The sequence below is a fragment of the Phaethon aethereus genome (genome assembly GCF_964289735.1).
Source record: "Phaethon aethereus genome assembly, chromosome: 7".
NCBI classification, from domain to species: domain Eukaryota; kingdom Metazoa; phylum Chordata; class Aves; order Phaethontiformes; family Phaethontidae; genus Phaethon; species Phaethon aethereus.
The window spans coordinates 35929681-35952431 of record NC_138583.1 but is presented as its reverse complement, the minus strand read 5'-3'; the positions used below and the strand labels follow the sequence as shown (position 1 = coordinate 35952431).

Here is a 22751-nt window from a genome sequence, read left to right as displayed (position 1 = left end):
ACCCTTCATAATCAATTACAGACAATTACACACTGCTCTGCAGCTGATTTTGCTACATGGCATTTAAAGATTCCAGCAAAGATTTGTTTTTCTTAAGTGCTCCACTGCTTAGAAATGCTTGTAAAGCATTATCTCAGAGCTGATTAAATACAGCGTGTTGACCGAAGGAAAAATATGTTGTTAAAATGGGGATATAACAATGTATTGGTGTGTGAGGTTTGGACAAGGTGGGCTTTCCCCCTGATATGCGGATATGGAACTAAAGATCTGTCTGAGACTGACACTTTTCTTGGTTCTGGCCTCCTGGAAGCAGAGAGGAAGCGCACAAAGACTATTTTATGGTGGAGGTCTACCTGCCTGTTAACGTTTACCACAGTAGCCCTTTCAGTGTTCTGCTCAAGTCAAGCTGACTTCTGCCTTCTGTGCTTTAATTAAACACTCAAAATACCTACTTAGTGTAGCATCATCGCTTAAAACAAGTGTCACCAACACAGTGAGTAGACCTTGTAATTCACCTACATCAGGTGCCCTTCCTTGCCTTTCTGCCCTGGCTCTGCTTTGTTCCTTTATCTCTGAGAAGCACATGAGCTGGGTGATTGCCCATGAAGTTCATGCCTTTTGACTAGGTGTCCAGCTGCTGCTTCTCTGCATCTGGTGGACCTCAAAGTGGCCCTGGACTCTGTATATTGGCCATGTGCAATTGCAGTCTTGCTGCAAAAACTTAGTATGACTTCTGTTATGCCTTTGTACCTTGCATCTTTGCATAACTGAAAGCAGAAAGAGGAGCATTCAAATACTTCAAACCAACAAGAAAGCAACTTCCTCACCATGTGGGGTTCATGACAGGAGTGTTGAGGGATTGGAGAGTAGTGCTGTGGGTTGAAAAAGGGAAAGTAGCAAGCTGGAAAAAGGCTTTCCATATGCTGTTACCTAAATGTATACATGTAGATTAAAGTTGACCAAGTCTACTGACCTTGGAGTAGGTAGGATTTTCCTCATTGTGTTATAGTGCACTCTAAGGCAATAAAAAAAAAGATGCTTAAGGGATGAGTTCAAAGGTTAATTCTTTACTATTGCAGAAAAGGTGAAAGGCCATTTTGAAACAGAAGATCTCCTCCAACTGCAGGCCAGCCTGGGTTGGCTTCATCTTTTCTTGGAGCAGATCTTTATAGCCCTTGAGCTCCTGTAACTCCTTGTACTACTCCAGTTAATCAATCAGAAGAATATTCCCTGGGAGTGCAGTCCATTTTTCTTCTCCCAGATGCTGAGTAGTGCAGTGCCTCTGGATTTCTCATCATTCCTATCTACATTAATGCGCTTTGGTTACCTAAAGCACCTCTGGCCAATCTTGCAGTTATTGTGTGAAGTAAACACGTGCAATTGTGTTAAAAGGGAAATTGGCAGGGTCTTTCATCTGTTTTTTCTGTACATTATTACTATTTAACTTCTGTGTTTGAAATGCATCACCAGAGTATTTCAAGTTACGTTTATAGGTTTTAACCATGCTAAGACTGCTGAATTGTGAGTATAAGGAATTGTAAGTATAAGTATCTAGGGAAAAGAAGAAACTCTGGCAGAGATCTGAACAGTGTCTAATACAAATATTGTGTTCATGAAAGGAAGAAGACCCCAGAACACTTTGGACCATTTCTGATAGATAAAGGATATCATCTAAATTTTGCAGCTTCACTTCCGTGCCTTCCTGATATCCCATGAAAACAAAGGCTCTTATTACAAAGAAGGGCAACGCTAATGAATAAATAAGAATCAAGACTTGAAAAAAGATCTTGGTAGAATGACTAGAGAATCGCGTCTGGATTTTGGAAATGTGGAGGAAGTGGTCAGAAAGTATTAGTAAGTTTGTGGTGAGAGATGAAAAAAACTGAAAACCAGAAATAACAGAAAGATGAAATTCAGGGAAAGTCGTGGGGGACGGAGAAGTTGCCACATTGTTCATGGAGATTTGCACATTTCTTAGTGCTGAGCTGCTTCATTTCATGAAGCATCATTTTTAAACCATAATGAAATAATGAAAATGAGCAAAAAATAAGCAAAAGTCTAATTCCAGCCCTGGTTCTTGTGCTGGCTTGCCATGCAGCTTCCAGCAGGTGTGCTGTCCTCTGTAGACTGGGTATGGCAGCCTCTCTCTCTTGAAGGACTCTGTTCAGTATTCACTTACTGATTTATTTAGAGCTACATAGTCTGCCTTAATAGTGGTTTTCTGTTTGGATCCCAAGCGGGCATCATATTTATTATCCTAGAGGAATGTGCCAGGTACTTATATTTGCCAAAAGTAAATACTAACATTAATGATGGTGGGATGAATGAGGGAGAAAGCGGTCCACCTTTCTTTTTTGAATGGTAGCCTTATTTGAGCAGTTATACTCTTTTGCTCTGTAGACACCACCTCTTGCATGCAGACGCTGGACCTTCTGATACCAAGAAAGGTCTGTCAGCTGCAAAACTGGTTACCAAGGTTAATTTTTTGATAGCAGTCCTTAACGCTTTCTTCCTTATGAAAACTCTTTCTAGTCGTAATCTCTGGTCTTAGCAAATGTGTCAAGAAGCCAACACCATTTGATGAGAGGGGTTTGAGGATGTTGACCAGCAAAAAGACCTCTCAAGCAAAACAGGTGGTCACAGTCATGATGAGAAATTTGTTTGAGAGCTGTAGCCTTGTTTTGTCAAAAAAAATTGTGTAAGAGCATGACTTGCAAAAAACTTTTCAGACCGGTTCTGAGGAGCTTGAGTAATTCTGTGGGCTTGAGACACTGTAATTGTTAATTGGACTTGAAATAAGGGAGCACTCAGTTGTGCTGGTCAGGTGTCATAAAGACAAGAGGATTTTTGTGTTCCTATCACTGTGTCACTGATTTGCACTTTAATGCTATTAGGATCTGTTTGCTTATAATTGCTTTTTTTAAATCTAGTTACAAGACCTGTGGAACAAAATTGTAGCCTGGTGACATTTTACATAAGCAAACCTGGTGTCAAAGTTGACTCCAGGTGATGAGGATGAAGGTCGAGAGTGGTAATTATTCTGATGCTCTAGGCTTCCAGCTTGGGCAGGGTCCTGACGATGCTGGCCGAGAAGCACCTCCCGCTGCCTGATGTACCAGCGATGGCATTGACACACAACCTCCATCCAGCCTTGGCCACCAGATTTGGACTTGGCCAAGACTGTCATGGGCTGAAGAGAGAAGGAGGATTCACACTTAAAGGAGGGGACAGAGCGGCAATACAAGCATTTTTGTTTTGTGTTCGTATTCACTTGAAACCCTGAGGTCAGCAGACAGCAGGCTGCTGCTTGCAGGTTTGAGGGACAAGCCTTATGGAAGATACACCACTCATACCAAGAGAAGTTTTGTTAAATGGATGGAACAACTACCTCCTTTTTCAAAGCGGTTATCCTTAAGTACCTTTGATGCCCTAAGGAAAATGTATTGTTCTTGAGGCCAATGAGAAATCATACTCCAAAGTGAATTACATTTCAAAGCATTGGACATTAAATTATTTTTATGGGCTCTTCTCCACATTGCCTGCAGAATCTTTAATTAAGAATGTAGTTAACTGAAAACTTAAATATCCCCCTATTATTGTGGTAGCTTTTTTATGCTTTTGATATTGAGTGCTTAGAAAGTATGTGAGAGAATCCAGCATTTGCTACACAGTAATATGCATATGATCTTGATCATCAGTGCTGATGAAAAGTATGGGAGCCTTTGCAAAAATAGCATTTTTCAATTAAAAATTGAAAATGTCAAGGTAGTGGTAATACCTAAAAACCAGTAAATTGTGTGCTGATTTGGGAAAAGAAAAGGTGACATGGACAACTAGAAGCAGGTGGAAGACGAGAGCTTATTCGTAACCTCTGCTTGCAGTATAATCTGCCCAATTAGGTATCTGAGGGTAGTGATATACATACTCAGTTGATTAAAAAAATATTAATTTGATAAACAAAAAGAGGGAAAGTGTATTTAATTTGTCTTCTGAGTGAATATATTTAAAACTTACATGTTTTTTGTCCTATGGGACAGATTTGGCAGCAGAGTCAGTATTGTGATTATAAGGGAGGGCAAATTTCTGAAACAAGACCGTAGATTCAGCCACCTTCTAATACCTCACTATTCTGAGCTGGCTTGGTTATCAGGTATTGCTGTTGTTCAGATATTGGGTCAGGATTACATCTCTGCCTTTTTTGTCTTTTCTTTTTGCCTCTTGTATTGCAACAACAGGTGTCAGCCGACTCGAGCTCCTCCATGAACTCCAACACACCTCTGGTGAGGATAACTACTCGCCTCTCCTCTACTGCCGATGCCCCCATGCTGGCAGGAGTCTCGGAATATGAATTGCCAGAAGACCCCAAATGGGAGTTTCCAAGAGATAAGTACGTAGCCTGTTTCTCCTAACTCTACCTACACGTGTCTGGAAAACATGACACAGTATGACAGGAAACATTTTTCCCAATGTCTTCCAGGGTTTCTTTAGTTTAAAAGAAAAATCTCAATTAGCTGAACCTTCTCTGAAGATGAAGATCCAATTCACTTAAATCAGTCGTCTTTTTAAATTGAAGCAGATTTTTTCTCTGCCTGTTGTTCTGACTTACATTTCAGCAGGGTATCTGAAAATAACTCCTCTGTTACAAAAGCAGTGACTCTGAAATGTTCTTTCAAAATGTATATGATTTAGACTAGGAGAAATGTCCATATAAAAGTATTGTTGAAGGGCAGCTGAGTTTTCCCCAAGCAATACCGCTGTACATTAAACCACGTTTCTTAGTTGAAATATTGAACTTAATTTTTTAGTATTGATAAAATAGGTAATAAAATATCATGTAGGAGATAGACAAAGTCTAGAATATGGTATTAGACAACCTTTTCTTTCTGTCACAACCTTTTGGGTAGGATTTTGTGTTGATTTTGTATTAGCCTGTATTAATGGAGATGATGGTTTTCAATTTAGTGGGACATTTTGCATATTATGTACATATATGTACAACTTCCGTGGCTTAAAAGTATTAGGTTTCAAGCAGAGCATACTGAATCTTGATGTATGCAAATTCATGTGGCTACACAATATTTTCTTCAAAGTCTGTTGACTAACATGCAAAATGAGCTGCTGAATAATCTAATTAAAGCTGTAACCATATTTCTTAATATAAAAGAGACATGTAGAAGAGAGATAATATTAACACAGGTAGAACCATGCTTATATATTAAAGTTAGTAGTAACTTTAAGAAGTCTTTAGGTGGCTTTGAGAATATAACACCTTTTATCATGAACAGTTCTCTTTCAAAGTTCAGCGTTGTAACTTTTGGATAGAAGGGCTGCAATTTGGAACTTTCTGACAACTGTTCTGGAAATTATTTTAATGATGTAGCTGAAATCTAGTGCAAAATGCTGTAATTGCCACCTGCAGTATTCTAGTCAACAGTGGGGGCCTGTATATATGTGCTTCTGTCAGCCCGTACCCTGGGGGATACACTAAATGCGGAAAATTTTAGAGTGCTAAACATTTAAAACCAGCATTCAGCACAAATGTAGGTGGAGCAGATTTGCAATGAAAGGAGGCTATTTAGAGGCAGTTTATTAGGTTGGGGGGCAGGAGGCACACAATGAGGGGTTTGTTACTTTGGTCCTAGCAGGGCAATAGCACATAAATTAACCAGTTTCCAATGCAAATGTTTGTTCTCTGCCAAGATCCTAAATTCAATTTTAGTTCTGGAGAAAATGCAGGATGACCTCAGCATAGCATATGCTGCCCTTCAGTCTTTGCACCTTTTTAAACTCGCGTTTGCTTCAGAAACCAATCCAAAACAGCCTGAGGAATTCTCACCGAGGCAAAGACCACGTTTGACAAGGAGTCTGCGGGCCGCCCTCGGGAGGAACCTGCTCTCACTGCTGTCTTGTGCCTGAGCAGATAAGCGGGTTTTTCAAACCACTTAGCCCTGGTCTAACACTCTTTTGTTGATGGTGTGACAACCTCTCCCTGTATTTCACAGGGGAAGACAGAAGTCCCAGCTTTTAAAACCGAGTCCCTGCGTATATCCTACCTGTGAATCCCGCTTTTGACCATGGAAATCCAAGACTTAAGAATTTGGTTATGAAAATGCCTATCTAAATCTGGCCCCTACACAGGGTAATGTTAGCAGCCATCAAACCCACCGAGCACCCTCCCTGATCTCTGCCGTGGCACTGCTTCTGGAGTTAGCTTGTAATTTCTGCAAGCTATGGAGCCTGAGCATGGCCCTTAAGCACTTACCCTGGAACCAAAAATATTTGGCCCAGAAGCTTTGAAGTTCAAGTTTTTTTATTTTATCTCTTTATCCTCCTGAAGTTGAGATCGACATCCCCCTGTCTGTCTGTTACAGCTGAGGAGGTTTTGCGAGCAGGTATGTGCTCCACAAAACGCATCGTGCATAGCCCAGTTCACGTCGGCTCTTTTTAAAAGGCTTCATGCGTCGGTGCGGTGACTCCAGTTGAGTTAGTTTCCCCCAGTCTCTGCTTCCCGCGCTCTGCGCAGAGCCCGGGCACTGCAGAGAGGAGGCATCTTCCCTTACCCTCACAGGTGACGTTTGTGGCAGCAAAGAGCCCGCAGCCAAGACACGGCCTCTGTGCTAGACCCAGCTGCGGGTAAATACAGCGTCCCGTCTCGCCCCATAAGGGATCAAAGCACTGGAGGAGTGCGGGGGGGTGTCGGAAGAGCGATCTTGCTGCGGGTGGGAGGCCGCAGAGAAGCCGGCTCGCATGGGGCCGCTCAGATCTGCCCAGGCTTCGTCCCACGGAGGTGCCGCCTTCGCGCTGCCGCTCGCGCGGCCAGGCCAGCAGCGCCTCGCCTCCGCGTGCGCCGCGCCGGCACTGGCGGCGGGAGAGCGGGGCCGCGCAGGGCGCATGAGCATCACGGGCATCTGCCCAGGCTCTCGCAGCCGTAACCCCTCCCGAGCCTCCGCCGTATGCTTGTTGCTGCCTCTTTTCCCTTCCCCTTCTCCCTCCTTCATCCTCCCTCCTCCCTCCCACAAGAAGGCGGCTGTCTGGCCGCCTCATCAGCCACACGAAAGAGAAATGGGTGTGATAATTACCCACAGCTGCGCCCAAATGGTGTCTCCTGGCTTTCTGTCTCTGTCCTGTCTAATCCCTTCGGCGCAAGAGATCGTTAGGCAAATGTTCGTGGCCTGCATCCCCAAACAGAAAGCAAGAATACGAATTTTGAGCTAAAATTAACCTGCCCGAGAGCATGTTTGAGTTTCCTTTCTGTCTGCGCAGTGCCATTATATCACAGGAGTTAGTAATATTTAAAACATCCCCCTGCTCTTAATACCACCCTTTCCCATAGAAATCATCAGCTGCTTGACAGCGACCACGTGGCAACACACACAAAGAAACTTTTCTTTCATCTCCTTGCGGTCAGCGTGAAAAAGAAGATGACTGTCCGTGTTACAGTGACTGGAGCAGCCTGCATGTTGCTGCCTGCTCCTGAATTTCAGCCGCAGGCTGATGCTTTTTGAAAGCTCTGCTCCTCCACGCTGTGTCTTGCCGCTAGCCACCGAGTACAGCCTCTTATTACAAGGAGAGGGAGAGCTTAAAAGCTGGGTTTAGCAACTGATTTGCCCATGAGAGATGCTTGCTATACCGTCTCTAAGAAAACATGCTGCAGTGCACATGAAAACTGATGCGCACCCAGAGTCTCATTAGTTCCATATGATAAATGCTTCTTGCTACAGCAAGTTGTTGAAAGTTTTTTATATTTAGCCCTGGAATTTCACTGGCTGCATCCCTTCACCAGATGCCGTGTATTAATCTCCTGTTTACACCTCTAGGCTGACGCTGGGTAAGCCCCTGGGAGAAGGTTGCTTTGGGCAAGTCGTCATGGCTGAAGCGGTGGGGATTGACAAAGACAGGCCAAAAGAAGCAGTGACTGTGGCAGTGAAGATGTTGAAAGGTAAGAAAATGGGCCGATTAGGGATCGGGATGGGCGGTGCGGCAGTTCTCATCCACAAAGTTTCTTTTGTGGCGTCTGAACTCTGTCATCGTGGGGGGGGTCAAAGAGCACATAGCTGACCTCAGCCTTCAGCAGTTTGGGGTGTAAATCTGTGCCCTTGACAGCCTGTTTATCTTAAGCAGTGAGTATTTAGGAGCCAGGAGATGTATTAGCATCGTGTGGGTCTCTCTGCTTTTAGTTTGGTTCATGTCAGAGGCTGTCCACATGCAGATCCTAGCCTATTCAGTCCAGGTGGTTGGTGCCTATTTATTTTCAATTTAATTGTAAGGTTAGTTTGCAGCAAAGGCACAGATATTGGAGGTTTGATAACTAAGGACAACATTTTTATGTCTGATATTACTGTGTTGCCTCTTAACACATAACACTGAAGGGGTGGTCAGTCTATCAAAGAGGTTGAGACTATTTTTTGTTAGGACATAGCGTATGACTGTATAACGTATAGCGTATATTGGAAAACAAGTCCCATATTCTGCATTTTGAAGCACACGTGTTTTACACCAGCTGGTGAGCCTCAGTGGAATTCGGGCTGGCACGCTAGAAAATATGAACCGAACTTGTGTCTTGTACAGATGATGCTACAGAAAAAGATCTATCTGACCTGGTGTCAGAGATGGAGATGATGAAGATGATTGGGAAGCATAAAAATATCATCAATCTCCTTGGAGCCTGTACCCAGGATGGTGAGTAGAGAAAAGAAAGTAAGCCAGGACTTTCCAACAGGTCTGCAGAAGTCTCATTAATCATAATTTTTCAAGAGTTTTTAAGGAAACAGTCATGCCGTGATGGGATTTTTAGATATTTCCCCAGCTTAGGAGCAAGATTTTAACTTCTGTCTCCCGTTATACTTGCAGCTTTAATATGAGAAAGGGTGCTATATTGTATGAAGACTCTCTAATCCCTTACTGTAGGGGGAAAAAAACTGCTTTTTACCCATGCCCCTTGTTCTGAATTATCAGTCCTGTTTTAGTGGAACTTGTATCCCATGAATTTGAAATGAGCACTTTTACTCTGTAAAGACCACAGTGTTTTTATTAACACTAATTATGTCATGTAAGGTGATGCAGAATGGCATAAAATTCTGGAAATTAAAAAATCTTAAGAAGCACTTACCCGTTGTTTGAGATCTCATGGCGTTTTTTGATTTGAAAATGCTTGCTTTTCAGTACACGGCATGGTCTGGAAGGAATAGGCACCAGGTCAGGGATTAGGTACTTTTAGCCACTAATTGTAGCTCTGCCACTATCCTGCTATGGAGCTTTGGGCCAGTCACTTCGCCAAGTCCGGACCTCCTCTTCATTCAAGTTGTGCTTACTGATTTCGCAGTTAAACTTTTATTAATTTAGTTCATTTATTATAGAACGCTAAAAGAAGCTTCTTTACATCAAAACATTTTACCCTTTAACCTTACTCCAGTTTTCACACGGTTCTGTTTATCCAAAGGTCCCTTGTACGTGATAGTAGAATATGCTTCCAAAGGAAACCTGCGTGAGTACCTGCGAGCACGCCGCCCCCCGGGGATGGAGTATTCGTTTGATATTAACAGGGTACCAGAAGAGCAGATGACATTCAAGGACTTAGTGTCATGCACATACCAGTTGGCAAGAGGCATGGAGTACCTGGCTTCACAAAAAGTAGGTAGAACTTGGCAAATACAGCACAAAGAACATGGTGCGTATTTGTTCAGCACTTCTAGCTTTGTTCTCATCTCATTTACATTCGAGAATTTGCTGGGAGAAGGACCTTTCTCAAACAAGTTGCATAATCCATACACTTGAAGATCAGTGGGAAAATTCATATGCTTGAAGTTGTTAGTCTGTTTAATGACATTGCTAAAATGGCCCAGAATGAATCATTTAAGTATCGTGTACATATCTGCACTTTGAATTCATAAGCACAGGTAGCTCGTGATTATACAAGTCACATTATTCCACCCATGAGAAAGCAGGCACCATTCGCCTCCTGTTTCCAGTCAAATCAACCAAATCTGCTCACGTAGTGATGGCAAATAAATTAATTCGGTTAGTGAAAGGACTTGCAGAATGATAACAGGCAGAGTTGAGAAGAGCACAAGATGCCAGGGAGAAACATTAAACAGAAAAGGCAAAAATAAGTGGAATGTGTTAGTCATTCTAAATGATGTGCTTTACTTAAAACTAGTGTTTGACAGGAGAGCAAGTTTGCTGAAAGAATTTTTGTCCTGTCACGTCTCTAGACACTTACTTCTCCATTTTTTTTCTTGAAACACTTTTTTTTTTAACCAGTAATTTGGTTAAGCTATGGTTACAAAACCTTAAATAGTCCTGTATGACTAACTCTGTAAACGTTGTGGCTTGGTGGAGAGGCAATCATGAATGCCCTGGGTGGTGTTTGGACCCAGTGTCTAAATCAGAGCACCAGCTATTGATGATAAGGACTTCCTTCAAGGTGTGAAGTGGTTAGTGGAATTTATGCTGTTTTCCAGTTGTGCCCGCTCCCAAGTATGGTACTGTTTTTAACCAAAGACTGAGTGTAAACCTCCAGTCCTGTTGCATGGAGTCATGATTTTATTTTACTGCTTTTCTGCACTTGTAGAGGTTGGGGAGGTGGGGAATTGAGGTCTAATTTTGCTTTTATTCTTTTGTTTTGAAACAGTAATTCTTAGCATAGTAAGGTAGACAGCATGACATGCATGACACCGAGACAAAATCTTCTAATGGAGTAAGCGCGAGTATTGTAGTAGGTAAAGCACCTTAGGATATCTCTTTCTAAGACTAAGAAAACATTTGCCTGGCAAGGAGCCATGTCCCAAGAAAATAGAACTGTTGTGAACGGAAAAAATAAATCTTTTGATTGGCAAATCTTGAGAACAAGCGTCCGCCTGAGAAGCTCTGAAGTGCTGTTGTAGGACACTGCCAAGAAGGTGTGTGCTCGCCCAGATGCACATGGCAGAACCATTTCATCCTTGATCCAATTCCTTTGGAAAAACAGTTGATCAGCGCTGCGCCGAACTTGACAGCATGTGAGGCATTGCACAAGGCAGAGGGAAAACAAAGCGGCGCACAGTAAAACTGCGCATTCCGGTTCTTCAGATATCCCACCATTTCTGTTTGTGTTTCACTAGCTCTTTTCCCCTTAGGGATCCATTTATTGAGCTGGAATAATAAGAGAGCTGGTCTTCTCACGGTATTTCCATCATGCAGGAACTGTGAGAAGGCCAGTGTTCTTGTTATTTCAGTCCAATAAATGGCTCACTGAGACCTCAAAAAAGAAAAAAGAAATGTGTAAAAAAGGTTTTTGCCTCACAGAGAGTTTTGCCTTACAAGCAATTGTATATTGAAAATGAGATGTTGTTTCTAAGTTGGATGGATGCTTCTTAAAATTCTGTTGACATGTGCTCTCCATCGTTCCAGTACTGTGAAAGAATGATAGGGGAGCTCCAGATGCAGGGACTGGCCCAGATCACTGCGAAGAGACAGAAGATTATTAGGGCCAGAGGGTCAGCTATGAAACCTGTCAGTTGTGGAAAACAGCAATCATAGAATCATAGAACCGTTTGTGTTGGAAGGGACCTCTAAAGACCATCCAGTCCAACCCCCGTGCAATGAGCAGGAACATCTGAGTGGTCAAGCATTGGAACAGGCTAGCCAGGGAGGTGGTGGAGTCGCCATCTCTGGAAGTGTTCAAAAAACGTGTGGATGTGGCGCTTCTGGACATGGTTTAGGGGACACGGTGGTGCTGGATTAATGGTTGGACTTGATGATCTTGAAGGTCCTTTCCAACCTTAGTGGTTCTGTGATCTTCAACCAGAGCAGGTTGCTCAGAGCCCTGTCCAACCTGGCCTAGAATGTTTTCAGGGATGAGGCATCTACCACCTCTCTGGGCAACCTGGACCAGGGTTTCACCAACCTCATTGTGAAAAATTTCTTCCTCCTATCCAGTCTAAATCTGCCCTCTTTTAGTTTAAAACCATTACCCCTTGTTCTATTGCTACAGGCCCTGCTAAAAAGTCTTGTCACCATCTGTCTTCTAAGCCCCCTTTAAGTACTGGAAGGCTGCAAGAAGGTCTTCTCTTCTCCAGACTGAACAACCCCAGCGCTCTCAGCCTGTCCTCACAGCAGAAGGGTTCCATCCTGCTGACCATTTTTGTGGCCTCTCTGGTCCCTCTCCAACAGGTCCATGTCTCTGCTGTGCTGAGGGCTCCAGAGCTGGACGCGGTACTCCAGCTGGGGTCTAATGGCACCGTTTTGAAGATAGGAAAAGTCTCAGCTGTGAAACTAGGGCATGGGAAGGCAGAAGTATACCGAGAGAAGGTACCAGGGTTTGAATCGTTTGGCGTATTCACTCAGAGGTGTTAGGTGCCATTTGAGATGCTCTGTGGTACCCCCAGCCTGCTGCGCTGTAAAGGCACGTGTCTGCTGTAGATCCTGTGTCGTCCCTGGTAGTCTCGTCACAGGGCATCTCAGATGAGAAGATGAGAGAAGTGTGTACTTCTGTTTGGGCAGCTGAATTGAGTTCCTAGTGTCACAGAGGGTGTTCTTGTAGGGTTTGAGAACAGGGACAGGGAAGCAGGAAGGCTGTCTTGTATTGTTGTTTCTGCTACTCTCGCGTTGCTGATGCTGAACGGGAAGACTGATTTGATGCTGAAAACATGTACTGTTGTCTAGTCCTGTGCACATGAAGGCACTGCTGGAGCAGGTTTTTCCTGGCAGTTCCCTGTGACTAACCCAGCGAGGAGCAGAAGCTTTGTAGGCTCATTTTACCCATGCAGGATAAGAGATCTCAGAAAATTGCTGGGGCAAGTTATAATGCAGGAAAGAAACTGGCCGTTGTACGGGTTTTTTTTGTAGTGGTTCAGTCCAGCATGTCTATGCACATTCTGAAAGAAAAAGGACAACATAAAGAGTAATCCAAAATTGAGGAGGGGGAAAAAAAAAAAAAGCAAGCAATATTTAACTTGAAAAGAAGTAGAATATCCTGAGGAGACTCCAAGTGCAATGTTTCTTACCATGCCCCTGCTGCCACCTTGTATCAACCCTAATAAGGCTCCTTAAGCACAGGAATAGTATCCAGAGCAGTGACAATGTCTTTTTAGTGTCAAGAATCAGTTGCAAGATGTGAAGGAAAAAACTCTGAGGAGACAACATGTTTAGTTTCAGTATCAAAGCTGTTTTAAAAGCAAGCAGCTGAGCCCAGATTGTTTTGGTTTTTTTTTTTTTTCCCTTTTCATAATTAAATTGTTATGGTTTTGTGGTTGAAGCAAATACACACACCTTAGACAACTAGTTTAAAATTATATACCGTGGGTATATCTCATATTAAGATCTTCTGTATTAAAAACAGTTGCACTGATCGAGACCGTCAGTTTTCAGCTCTGGTGAGATGATATAATTTAAGAGAAACAACGTAATAAAATGCTCATTAACAACATTTGCAATGGAAGTGCTGCAATACTGGTACCTGGGCGTGTGTAACAGCGAGTGAATCACAAACAGCGTGGCACAGTTCGGGTCACCACCCAAGCTTTCAGCCTTAGCAAAACACAAGTCTTAAATAAACCAGGCTTTTCTAAGAGGCTGCTTAGGGCTGCAGTTCAGCCTGGAAACACCAGCTGAGGGGATGGGTTGCAGTAACTAAGACCGTCATATTTCACAGGCTTGTAGTAAACGTGTGGCTTTCCCCCCTTGTGATTTAGGTTAAAATCTGCAAAGGAGACTTAGTTATGGTGTAGAAGTAACTTCACTTTTACAACAGTTTATTTCAATGGGTCTTTTTTTTTTCCTTTCTTTTCTTTCCAGTGTATCCATCGAGACTTGGCTGCAAGAAATGTTTTGGTAACTGAAAATAATGTCATGAAAATAGCAGACTTTGGTTTAGCCAGAGACATCAACAATATAGATTATTATAAAAAGACTACTAATGTAAGTGGTTGGTTTTCTTACCTCTGGAAACAAGTGTTTCTTTCAATAATTCACTTCAAAATTATGGTTATAAACTTAATGGCCTTCTTGTACAGCAGCCTTACTTTTCATTGCAGACAGAACACGGGGATCAAGGACATAACCATTTCTGTCTCCTCTTACAGTGACAGTATAACCAAAGAGACTGTATATTGTATGATTTAGTAGAAATGCTAAAATACAAGAATTGTTTTTTGTGTGTCCCTGACTCCAATCACTTGAAATAAGTGGAAATATTCCTGTTGATTCCAGCTCATTTTGTAGCAAGCCCAGTTTCTTGAAAAACACTGTATAAACACTGCTAGCAATAACCATAATAAAAATCCTGTTTATGCGTGGTAATGCCACATTCAGCTTTATGCCTTTTGCCTGTACTTAGCTTGTTAGGTACAAGTTATGATGTTAGTATCCAAGTAGTGCTAGAGGTTGAGAAATTTTTTACTCCCCACTCTGTCACCGTTTCACTGTTTAACCTGTACCAAATCAAGAAGGCAAAACGTTTCAGATGTAGTTATTGATGCCTAGTTTGAACAGCTTACACTTCCTTCTCAGGGCATCTCTTTCTTAAGATCCTGATGAACTACACTTGGGTTTTGATGGGAACTTTGCAGAACTCATTCAGTGCTACAGACTTTATTATTTTGTATATCAATTATTAATATTCATTTTAATTATTAACAATAATGTTAAGTAGCTTATCTATTAAAATAAAGCACCAAGTGATTAAAGGCATTTTAATAGTAATATCTGCCCACTTCCAAGAGACAGATCAGCCAGGTATGGGTGTGTCGGTACTGGAGCGAGTTGAACCTTCTTGATATCAAATTTAGTGCGATTCTTGGGCTCTCAGCAGAGCAGACTGTGTGTAGAAAGCAGCAGGCAGTTGTAACTGTGTGAGCTTTGGGCCACTGCAAAAGGTGGAACAGGAAAACAAAATTCTTGGGTTTAGCAACCAACTTATTTTTGCAGGCAGGTCTATTTTTCAGAGGATTATTGATGGGGTTTTTTGTCTTTAAAGAGCCATGGTGGAATTATCTTTTTAATTTTGATCTGCTTATCCTATCGTTCTGCACGCAGTTCGGGAACTTTCTGGGAGCCCTCAATGCTTTTAAATTTATCTTCAACGTTTATAACCATTTTTCTTAATGGTCTCCCTACTTTATCGCATTTTACTTATTTTCCCTGAAAATGTTAAAGGTAAATTATGTACTGGCTTGCATTAGCAGCCTGTTCTCTGAGAATTGATTAATCTTTTAAAAAACATCAGTGTTGAAATCATCCTGTAAGTTGCTGCCATTTTAATTTTTCTTTCCTTCCCCTCCACTCTTACAGGGACGGCTTCCAGTAAAGTGGATGGCTCCAGAAGCTCTGTTTGACAGAGTTTACACACATCAAAGTGATGTGTAAGTGGCCTTATCTGAATGGGGTTTTGGGGAGTGGGAAAGGGGGTTGTTTTGGTTTGTATTTATTAAAGCTTGGGATATTTTAACTGTATTTTCCTGTTGTCCTTTACCTTTAAGCACTTTCATTCTGTTTCACATATTAATAGATGGAACAGGGCTTGCCCTTAGAAAGTGAGGATTTTATGGTAGACTGCTAACCAGTGCTCTGTTACTAATCTGCCCAGCTTCAAAGCACATGAAAGGTGGAAAATGCTAACCTCCTTCTGTCAGTGCGGAAGTTTCCCCCCTTGAACTTATTTACGGATGTGCAGCTACAAAGAGTCTATCTAATTTGCTTGGCTTTTGACATACTCTAGACTTCCTTCAGGTTTTTAAAAAAGAGAAAAAAAAAAGGAGAGAGAAAAAAAAAAGACAGAAAAGAAAGTTCCTGAAAACTTCTTATAAAAGTTTGTGCTAAGATTAGGTATAATAAAACATAGGCTGGATATACTGGAAAAGTTTTCTCTGATTTTTTAGAAGTGTGTTTGCTTCCCAGCAGTACTTCACACGTAGTAGGAAATCATTGGACTCTGACACTTCAGAACCTTTTAATGTGTGCACAGAGTCGCTGGCTGATGCAACCGCTCAGGATTTATTCTGCTTCTTATTACAGTTTCCTAGGCCCATCTACAGTACTCGTGTGCATTGTGCTTGAAGTAGACGTGTTATTTTTTTTTTATGCAATGCAGATGAAGATCTTACGGTTTTTTATTTCTAAAAGAGAAGCTGTTAACTGTAAAGGGCTGGATGCTTCCCAGCACAGGTGTAAAAGTTTATGCATGTCAGTGCAGGATTAAAAAGAGAAAGGGCAGACTGGAGAAAATAAGAGGTATCTCCTCTTTCTTTAACCTGGGTGCACTTCCTGACTGCTCTCTCCTTAAGAAATGCATTTACTGAGGCTTTTCCTGCAATCTTTGCGTTATTTACAAAGGAGACTTTATACACAGGTTAAGGGTGGATCAAACTTTTGTTTTAAAATAACATCTTGGCGAAATACTTAACTGCATATGAAGTAAGCTACTTCACTGGTTCAGGACTGAAAGTCGGTCTGAGCTCCCTCCGCAGCAGCCAGGGAGCACAAGGATTTCAGTGCTGAAACTTGGAGTCGTGGCCCCATGGTGGCTTTGAAATCGGCTAAAGATAATATTATTGTAAGTTTGTGCAAACGGTTTACTAAAATACGCTGCTGCAAAGCTAGGAGAGCTGCAGCGAAGCTCGGGCGCCAGCGCAAGCTGTGTGCTGCTGCTCACCTGGCAAGAGCCCTGGGTTGCCAGCAAGGCGTGATGAGGCAGGCTCTGGAGGAGGTGGCAAGCAGGCAGGAAAACTGGCTTAAAATTATCCTCCTTCATTTCCTAACAAAAATTAATTAAAAAAAAAAAAGAGGAGGAGAATGATGCGAAATATTTGTTTTGAACAGTCTGCTTTTTCCAAAATATCCTACCACATAATTGCAAACTAGCTCAGCTGTGAATGTTCTGTAAATGATTAAGCTGTGAAGATGCAGTTTTTTGCAGTAGCCCTGGAAACTCGGGTGCTCGGAGCACACCAGAGAAAGGGAAAGAGTGTGTTTGAGAACATGCTCGGGTCAGTCCCTGTTCTATATGCTGCCTATGCATCTGATGCGCTTCATGGATTGACATCCCACTCAGGGTGGTCAGAGTTGAGCAGATGCTGATTTGAGCATCTCCTGAGAGGGATTGGCAATCATTGCATCTTGCTGCAGATACATCTCTCTTTTCAGCAGTAAGGCAGATCCACTAATGCAATTTTCTCTTTGATTTGTAGTTGGTCATTTGGTGTGTTGATGTGGGAGATCTTCACGTTAGGAGGATCGCCCTACCCAGGAATCCCAGTGGAGGAACTTTTTAAGCTGCTTAAAGAAGGGCACCGAATGGATAAACCTGCCAACTGCACCAATGAACTGTAAGGACCCTTATTTGCCGTACCAGGATTGAAGGGCGCAAACTGTACCGAATTCATGTGGTTAATGCTACCCCGGGGCAGAATCAAATATTTTCAGAATTGCTTGACTCTAAAATGGTGAATATATTGTGTGTGTATAGATACGTAAAGAAAATGTATGAAAAGGTCTTCAGGAAGGGCTTGACAGAGGATACTTCTTTACACACTCTGCTGTGATCCCATTGAAAAAAGAAGAGGTTGTCTACGAGCCAGTCTCTGTCAGTGTTTTTACACCCATATTTGTTTTATTTTAATCTCATTAACATGAAAATTCATAAATGGCACACATACCACTAATCATATGTAAGGTACATCGGGCTGGTTTTGTACACAACAAAATACATCTGGGAACTTCTGCATTAACACAGCATTATCTCCTGGTGAGGAGGGAAGAGTGTTTTCCCTTTCTGATATTTTAGTATAGTCCTTAACTACTTCTAATTTTTTTTTCCATTTTAATTTCTTCACTTCACAAACACTGCAGTCCTTAACACGCAAATATATTTAAGCATATGTAATTTAATACCGTTGAAATTCCTGGGACAGAAGGCTACAGAATCAAGTCCAAAAAAAGCTTATTTGGACACTGGGCAAGAGAGATACAGGAGTAGAAATGCACCTTTGAGGGAAGGGGGTATTGCACAATTTTGGGAAAGTCAGTGGTCCACCTGTAGGGCTGTGGGTGCTTGCTGCTTTACTTGTGATGAAGAACATTGACTGTGTATGAAAAGGTTTAGAAGAAGGACGCGTGATTTTAATTAAGCCAAGAAAATGTGTATTTCTTACAGCTATATGATGATGAGAGATTGCTGGCATGCTGTGCCTTCACAGAGACCGACTTTTAAACAGTTGGTAGAAGACTTGGATCGGATTCTCACTCTCACAACTAATGAGGTAGGTAAATTGTTTGACTCCATGAGCTGCTGATTGGGACAAATGGTTCAGGAGACAGATGGAATTTATTCAATTATGAAATGCTACTCAAGTTCTGTTTGTCGTTGTCCTCTGAGGTTACACACAGCTAAACTGCGTATCCTATGAAGTCCTCGGTCTCTTGCCATTATGCCTTGATTTATGTAACTAAACAGAAACACATCTTTAAAGTGTTTTTGTTTTTTTCTCATTGCATCTTTTGATGTTTTTAGCATAGCAGTATCGAGGGATTACATGTAGCAGGTTGAGAGGCAGTGTTTATGTTTCAACATGAATTTCATGTGAAGGAGAGATGTAGACTTCATGGTGTTTTTCATTTATTGACTCTGATTCCCAGCCATGATATCTAGGTCAGAAGAGGAGAAATCGACAATGGTAGAATTCAGATTATATGTCTGAGAGTGAATTAGGTTCACTGAAATCACTCTCTGTGGAGGGAACGAGGACCCACAGGGAACGTGCGAACAGCCATCCAATTATCCAAAGGTCCTGCCTAACACTGCTTCAGGTTGGGATATATGAATGCAAAAAGGTTTTATTTGAAGAGCATTCTTTCAGAGGTCTGAGATATTATTAGTTTTAGCAAGGAACATACTGTTTAGGGTATTCACACAGGAATCGGTTCTTTTATCACTAAATCACATGCACCTTTGAGGAAGATCACAAGTGATGGAAATGTTGATTCTTTTGGTGGAAACTTCTTTTGAGAGAAAATGCTTGGTGTTGCAGAAATATTTTACAAATTCCTATAATTTCTGAGGAATTATATGTATAATGGGAGGGAAAAAAAAGAACAAAACCCGTACAGAGGAAAATTACAACAACTTGTTTTGACCATTTAAAAATAAATTTTTCAGATTTGCTAGTATTACAGCACTTCTTTATACGATGGGGGAAAGGTAGAAAAAAAAATTTTGCTTGCTTTATATTGGTCCTCAGTGTTAACTTTCTACTTTTTCAGAATGGTCAGAGAAATAAAAACCGGATTATTAAGTAGCATTAGGAAAGGCTGTATGCAATAAAGATGACAGGAGAACCTGAGTAAAGAGATGCCATTTTTTTATGATCGTCATTTGCCCAGTAGATCTGGCTGAAAAAGATTTTTGTCTTCAGTAGTGCTATAAATTTACCTGGATTCTGTTTTGTAAGGTTTACTCCAAAAAGTGCCACCTTCAGGGATAGCTCAGAGGTGAGGCAGGAATACGCCTTCCCTACGGAGTCAGTAACACAGCTCTATGTATCGTTACCATTTTCCCCTCATCCAGTACTGACCGCATCTTTTCCTGCCCAGTTTATACAGGATTTCACAAGACCGGTTGGAGGTGGGCTGGCTGCCACCGAGAGTGCTGGGTGGCTTGGACTGGATATGCATTTGCAAATTCAGGAGGGAGGTTCTGGGCTGCAATTCTGAGCCTGGAAAAGGAAATAGCTTTCTTTTTCGTGTGTGCTTAAGCATCTTGCCTTCCCAATTCTGTACTGCTCATGAACCTGGAATGATCTCAAAGGTAACCTGAAAAGGCCTTTTAGGGTTACGTAAATTACTTTAGACTAGAATCATAGGAAAATCGGCTGGAAAAAGCTCAGGAACACATCCAGTCCATCTGATCGGCCTACGGCAGGATCTACTATACGTTTGTCATTCCTGACAGATGTTTATGTAACTTGTCCTTAAAGATCTCCCCTGCTGTATTTCCGCATCATCCCTTGACAGTCTATTGCTTTGTTTCATTAGCCTTACTTCTTGAAAGTTTTTCATAATCTCTAATCTTTCAACATAAAATATTGCTTTTGTCCTATTTACCCTGCACGTAGAAATCAAATTATTTCGCTTGTCTTTGCAGCACATTTTAAGTTCCTGAAAACTCGTCGTGTTCTCGCCCAAGTGTCTCCTGACACAGCGTGTCCCATTTTCCTCCACAGCTTGTGCTTTTGAGACCTCTGATTTTGTGTAGTCCACACAGTTTTCTTGAAGTGCAGGTCCTTTGTGCATCAGTCTGACAATACTTCTGCTTATCCCCTCCACGGTAGCAGTTTCCTTTTCCCCCCAGAATGACACTGTTGACACAGAGTCAGCCTGGTTTACCCAACAGCTCAAAAAAATTGCTAGACTAGCCAATAATATATTCTTCTGCATTTGTGCAAGTAATTATTTCTGCTTAAATGGTAATGTCTTGCTTTTCTCCATGCTGAATCATCAGCCGTTGGTTTTCATTTGTTTGTTGGGGTTTTGTTGTTTTTTTCCCCCAAAAGACCCTATTCCCTGTGTGTCCCAGAGTAGCGTGCAGCGTTTCTCCGATCCACATGAGCAGAAGTCACTAAGAGTCGGCCTCATGGCTGTGGTGTTATAGCAACACCAAGAACTGGAAACTTCTTATCCCCCTTTATGTGACTCTGGCCCTTGACATAGGATAAGAAGGCTGGAGATGGGATTAGGATCCCACCTTCAATATTAAATTCATAACTGAATTACGTCAAGCCCTTTGATATGACGAGCCATGCCTGATATCCCGTGAGAAAACCCTGTTTCTTCAAATACTGGAATACTTTCTTCTATCTGTCTAAAATGCTTGATTATTTCTGGTCACATGGAACTGGTTTGCTAATATATAAATACGTGTCAAGATTGTCCTTGTGGATCTTCTAAAAGCCTAGGTAGCAAGATAGGCAGTAATGATAGACCCAAACTGCCTTCTCTTGCTGCATACTGTATTTGTCATCATTTTAAAAGTTACATTCCCCTCTTCTTTTAAAATGGTGTCCATTTTTTAACTATAATGTGGTAATGATTGAATGTCTGACTTAAAATATGTTAACCAAGAACTAAATTACCCCAAACCTAAGCACAGCAGCATAAAATACTGTCTGAGGTGGAATACTTGTCTCATCAGTACGATCATAACTTGTGGTTTAGCAAATGAAGAGATTGCATTTAAATGAATGCAGCTGCCTTTAGAAGTTGAAAGAGAAGGAACATTTCAAGGGGAAAAATAACTTTATTCTCCTGCCAAAACTGTTGTTTCTAGCAAAAAAGCCTTAACCCAAAACTTGGATACAGCAGATATTATTTCCTTTTTTAATGACTGCTTTGGTCATGGCTACTCTGGGACACACACACACACATACACACATATGTAGTGTAAAAAGCCCCAATCTACTGAATTTGTTTTCCTTTCAGTTCTTTTTTGCACATATGCCACTGCATGTTTAAACACAAATTTAATATCACAGAATATAAAACAGATATTCAAACTGACCAAAGGAATATAAAGTTGGAAGTATCTTTCCCTCTCCAAATCATTACCATGTGCTAAAGAAAAATGGTTCTATTTAGGATGAAATTTCATTTTTATCATTGCGAGTGAAAAGTCTTCTTTTGATGTGGTTGGCATGTTTATTTCCACTGATGCAGCTAATGCTGGTGATGTTGGACTTCAGAAAAGTGCTGTGTTTTTGGTTTGTTTTTTCTTTTTCTATTCAAGCTCCTTGTTTTATGAGATATTTAAGCAACAGGCACTTTTGAATGCAATTGCTTTACATAAACGAGTGTCATTTTTAAACTGTTCTTTTATCCGCTATATAATCAAGCTAAATCAGAGCAGTGGTAATGTGTTATTGTCAGTTTTACTTACTGTCTAAAAATGGAATTTATTTCTTTTGTCATAGGAGTATCTGGACCTCAGTGGACCGCTTGAACAGTATTCACCTAGTTACCCTGACACAAGGAGTTCGTGTTCTTCAGGTGATGACTCTGTTTTTTCTCCCGATCCAATGCCTTATGAACCCTGTCTTCCCAAGTACCAACACATGAATGGAAGTGTTAAAACATGAACAGAAATCATACAGAGGAATAAAGAAAGAAGAACACCAAGCTACCTACCATATACAAAACAAAAATCTTTTCTCCAGGACCTTAATATTTCTGCTTGTACATATGAAACATCAGGGGTGGGGGGACGGGTGGGGAGAAAAAAAAAAAAAAAAAAAAAAAGAAAACTTGGAGGAAAGCAGTCAGAACCTACACAAAGAATCTCATAATTTGCAACTTTTAAATATTCCCAACAAAGAATGTTTATGAACTGTGTCTAGATACCCATCGCTGTCAATCTTCTGGCTTCCTGTAAGCTGCAATGGACTTTGTTTGTACAATGGACCAGTTGGACTTGAGGCAAACTCTGGGTCTGCCTTTCTTGTTTATTTTGTAATATTTGGAGAAAATATATGTTGGCACACACTTACAGAGCACAAATGCAGTATATAGGTGCTGGATGTATGTAAATATATTCAAAATATGTATAAATATATATTATATATATTTACAATGAATTATTTTTTGTATTGATTTAAAAATGGATGTCCCAATCCACCTAGCAAATTAGTCTCTTTTTTAGCAGCTATTTGCTAAATGCTGTTCTTACACAGAATTTCTTAATTTTCACCATCCAAAGGTGGAAAATACTTTGCTTTCAGGGAAAATGGTAT

General features: G+C 41.3%; 1 protein-coding gene across 6 annotated transcripts in view; it reads left to right on the top strand.

Moving 5' to 3' along the window:
* Positions 1–22504, top strand: part of FGFR2 (fibroblast growth factor receptor 2) — an 80480-nt gene extending 57976 nt beyond the window's left edge. For all 6 annotated transcript variants that reach the window (XM_082001993.1, XM_082001991.1, XM_082001992.1 and 3 more), the window contains 9 exons: positions 4236–4387; positions 7818–7939; positions 8569–8679; positions 9440–9630; positions 13774–13896; positions 15268–15338; positions 17163–17300; positions 18128–18233; positions 21936–22504. In XM_082001993.1, coding sequence (XP_081858119.1) covers positions 4236–4387; positions 7818–7939; positions 8569–8679; positions 9440–9630; positions 13774–13896; positions 15268–15338; positions 17163–17300; positions 18128–18233; positions 21936–22100 — 1179 coding nt within the window. In that variant the 3' untranslated portion in view covers positions 22101–22504. The remainder of the gene's footprint in view (positions 1–4235; positions 4388–7817; positions 7940–8568; positions 8680–9439; positions 9631–13773; positions 13897–15267; positions 15339–17162; positions 17301–18127; positions 18234–21935) is intronic.
* The last annotated feature ends 247 nt before the right edge of the window (positions 22505–22751 follow it).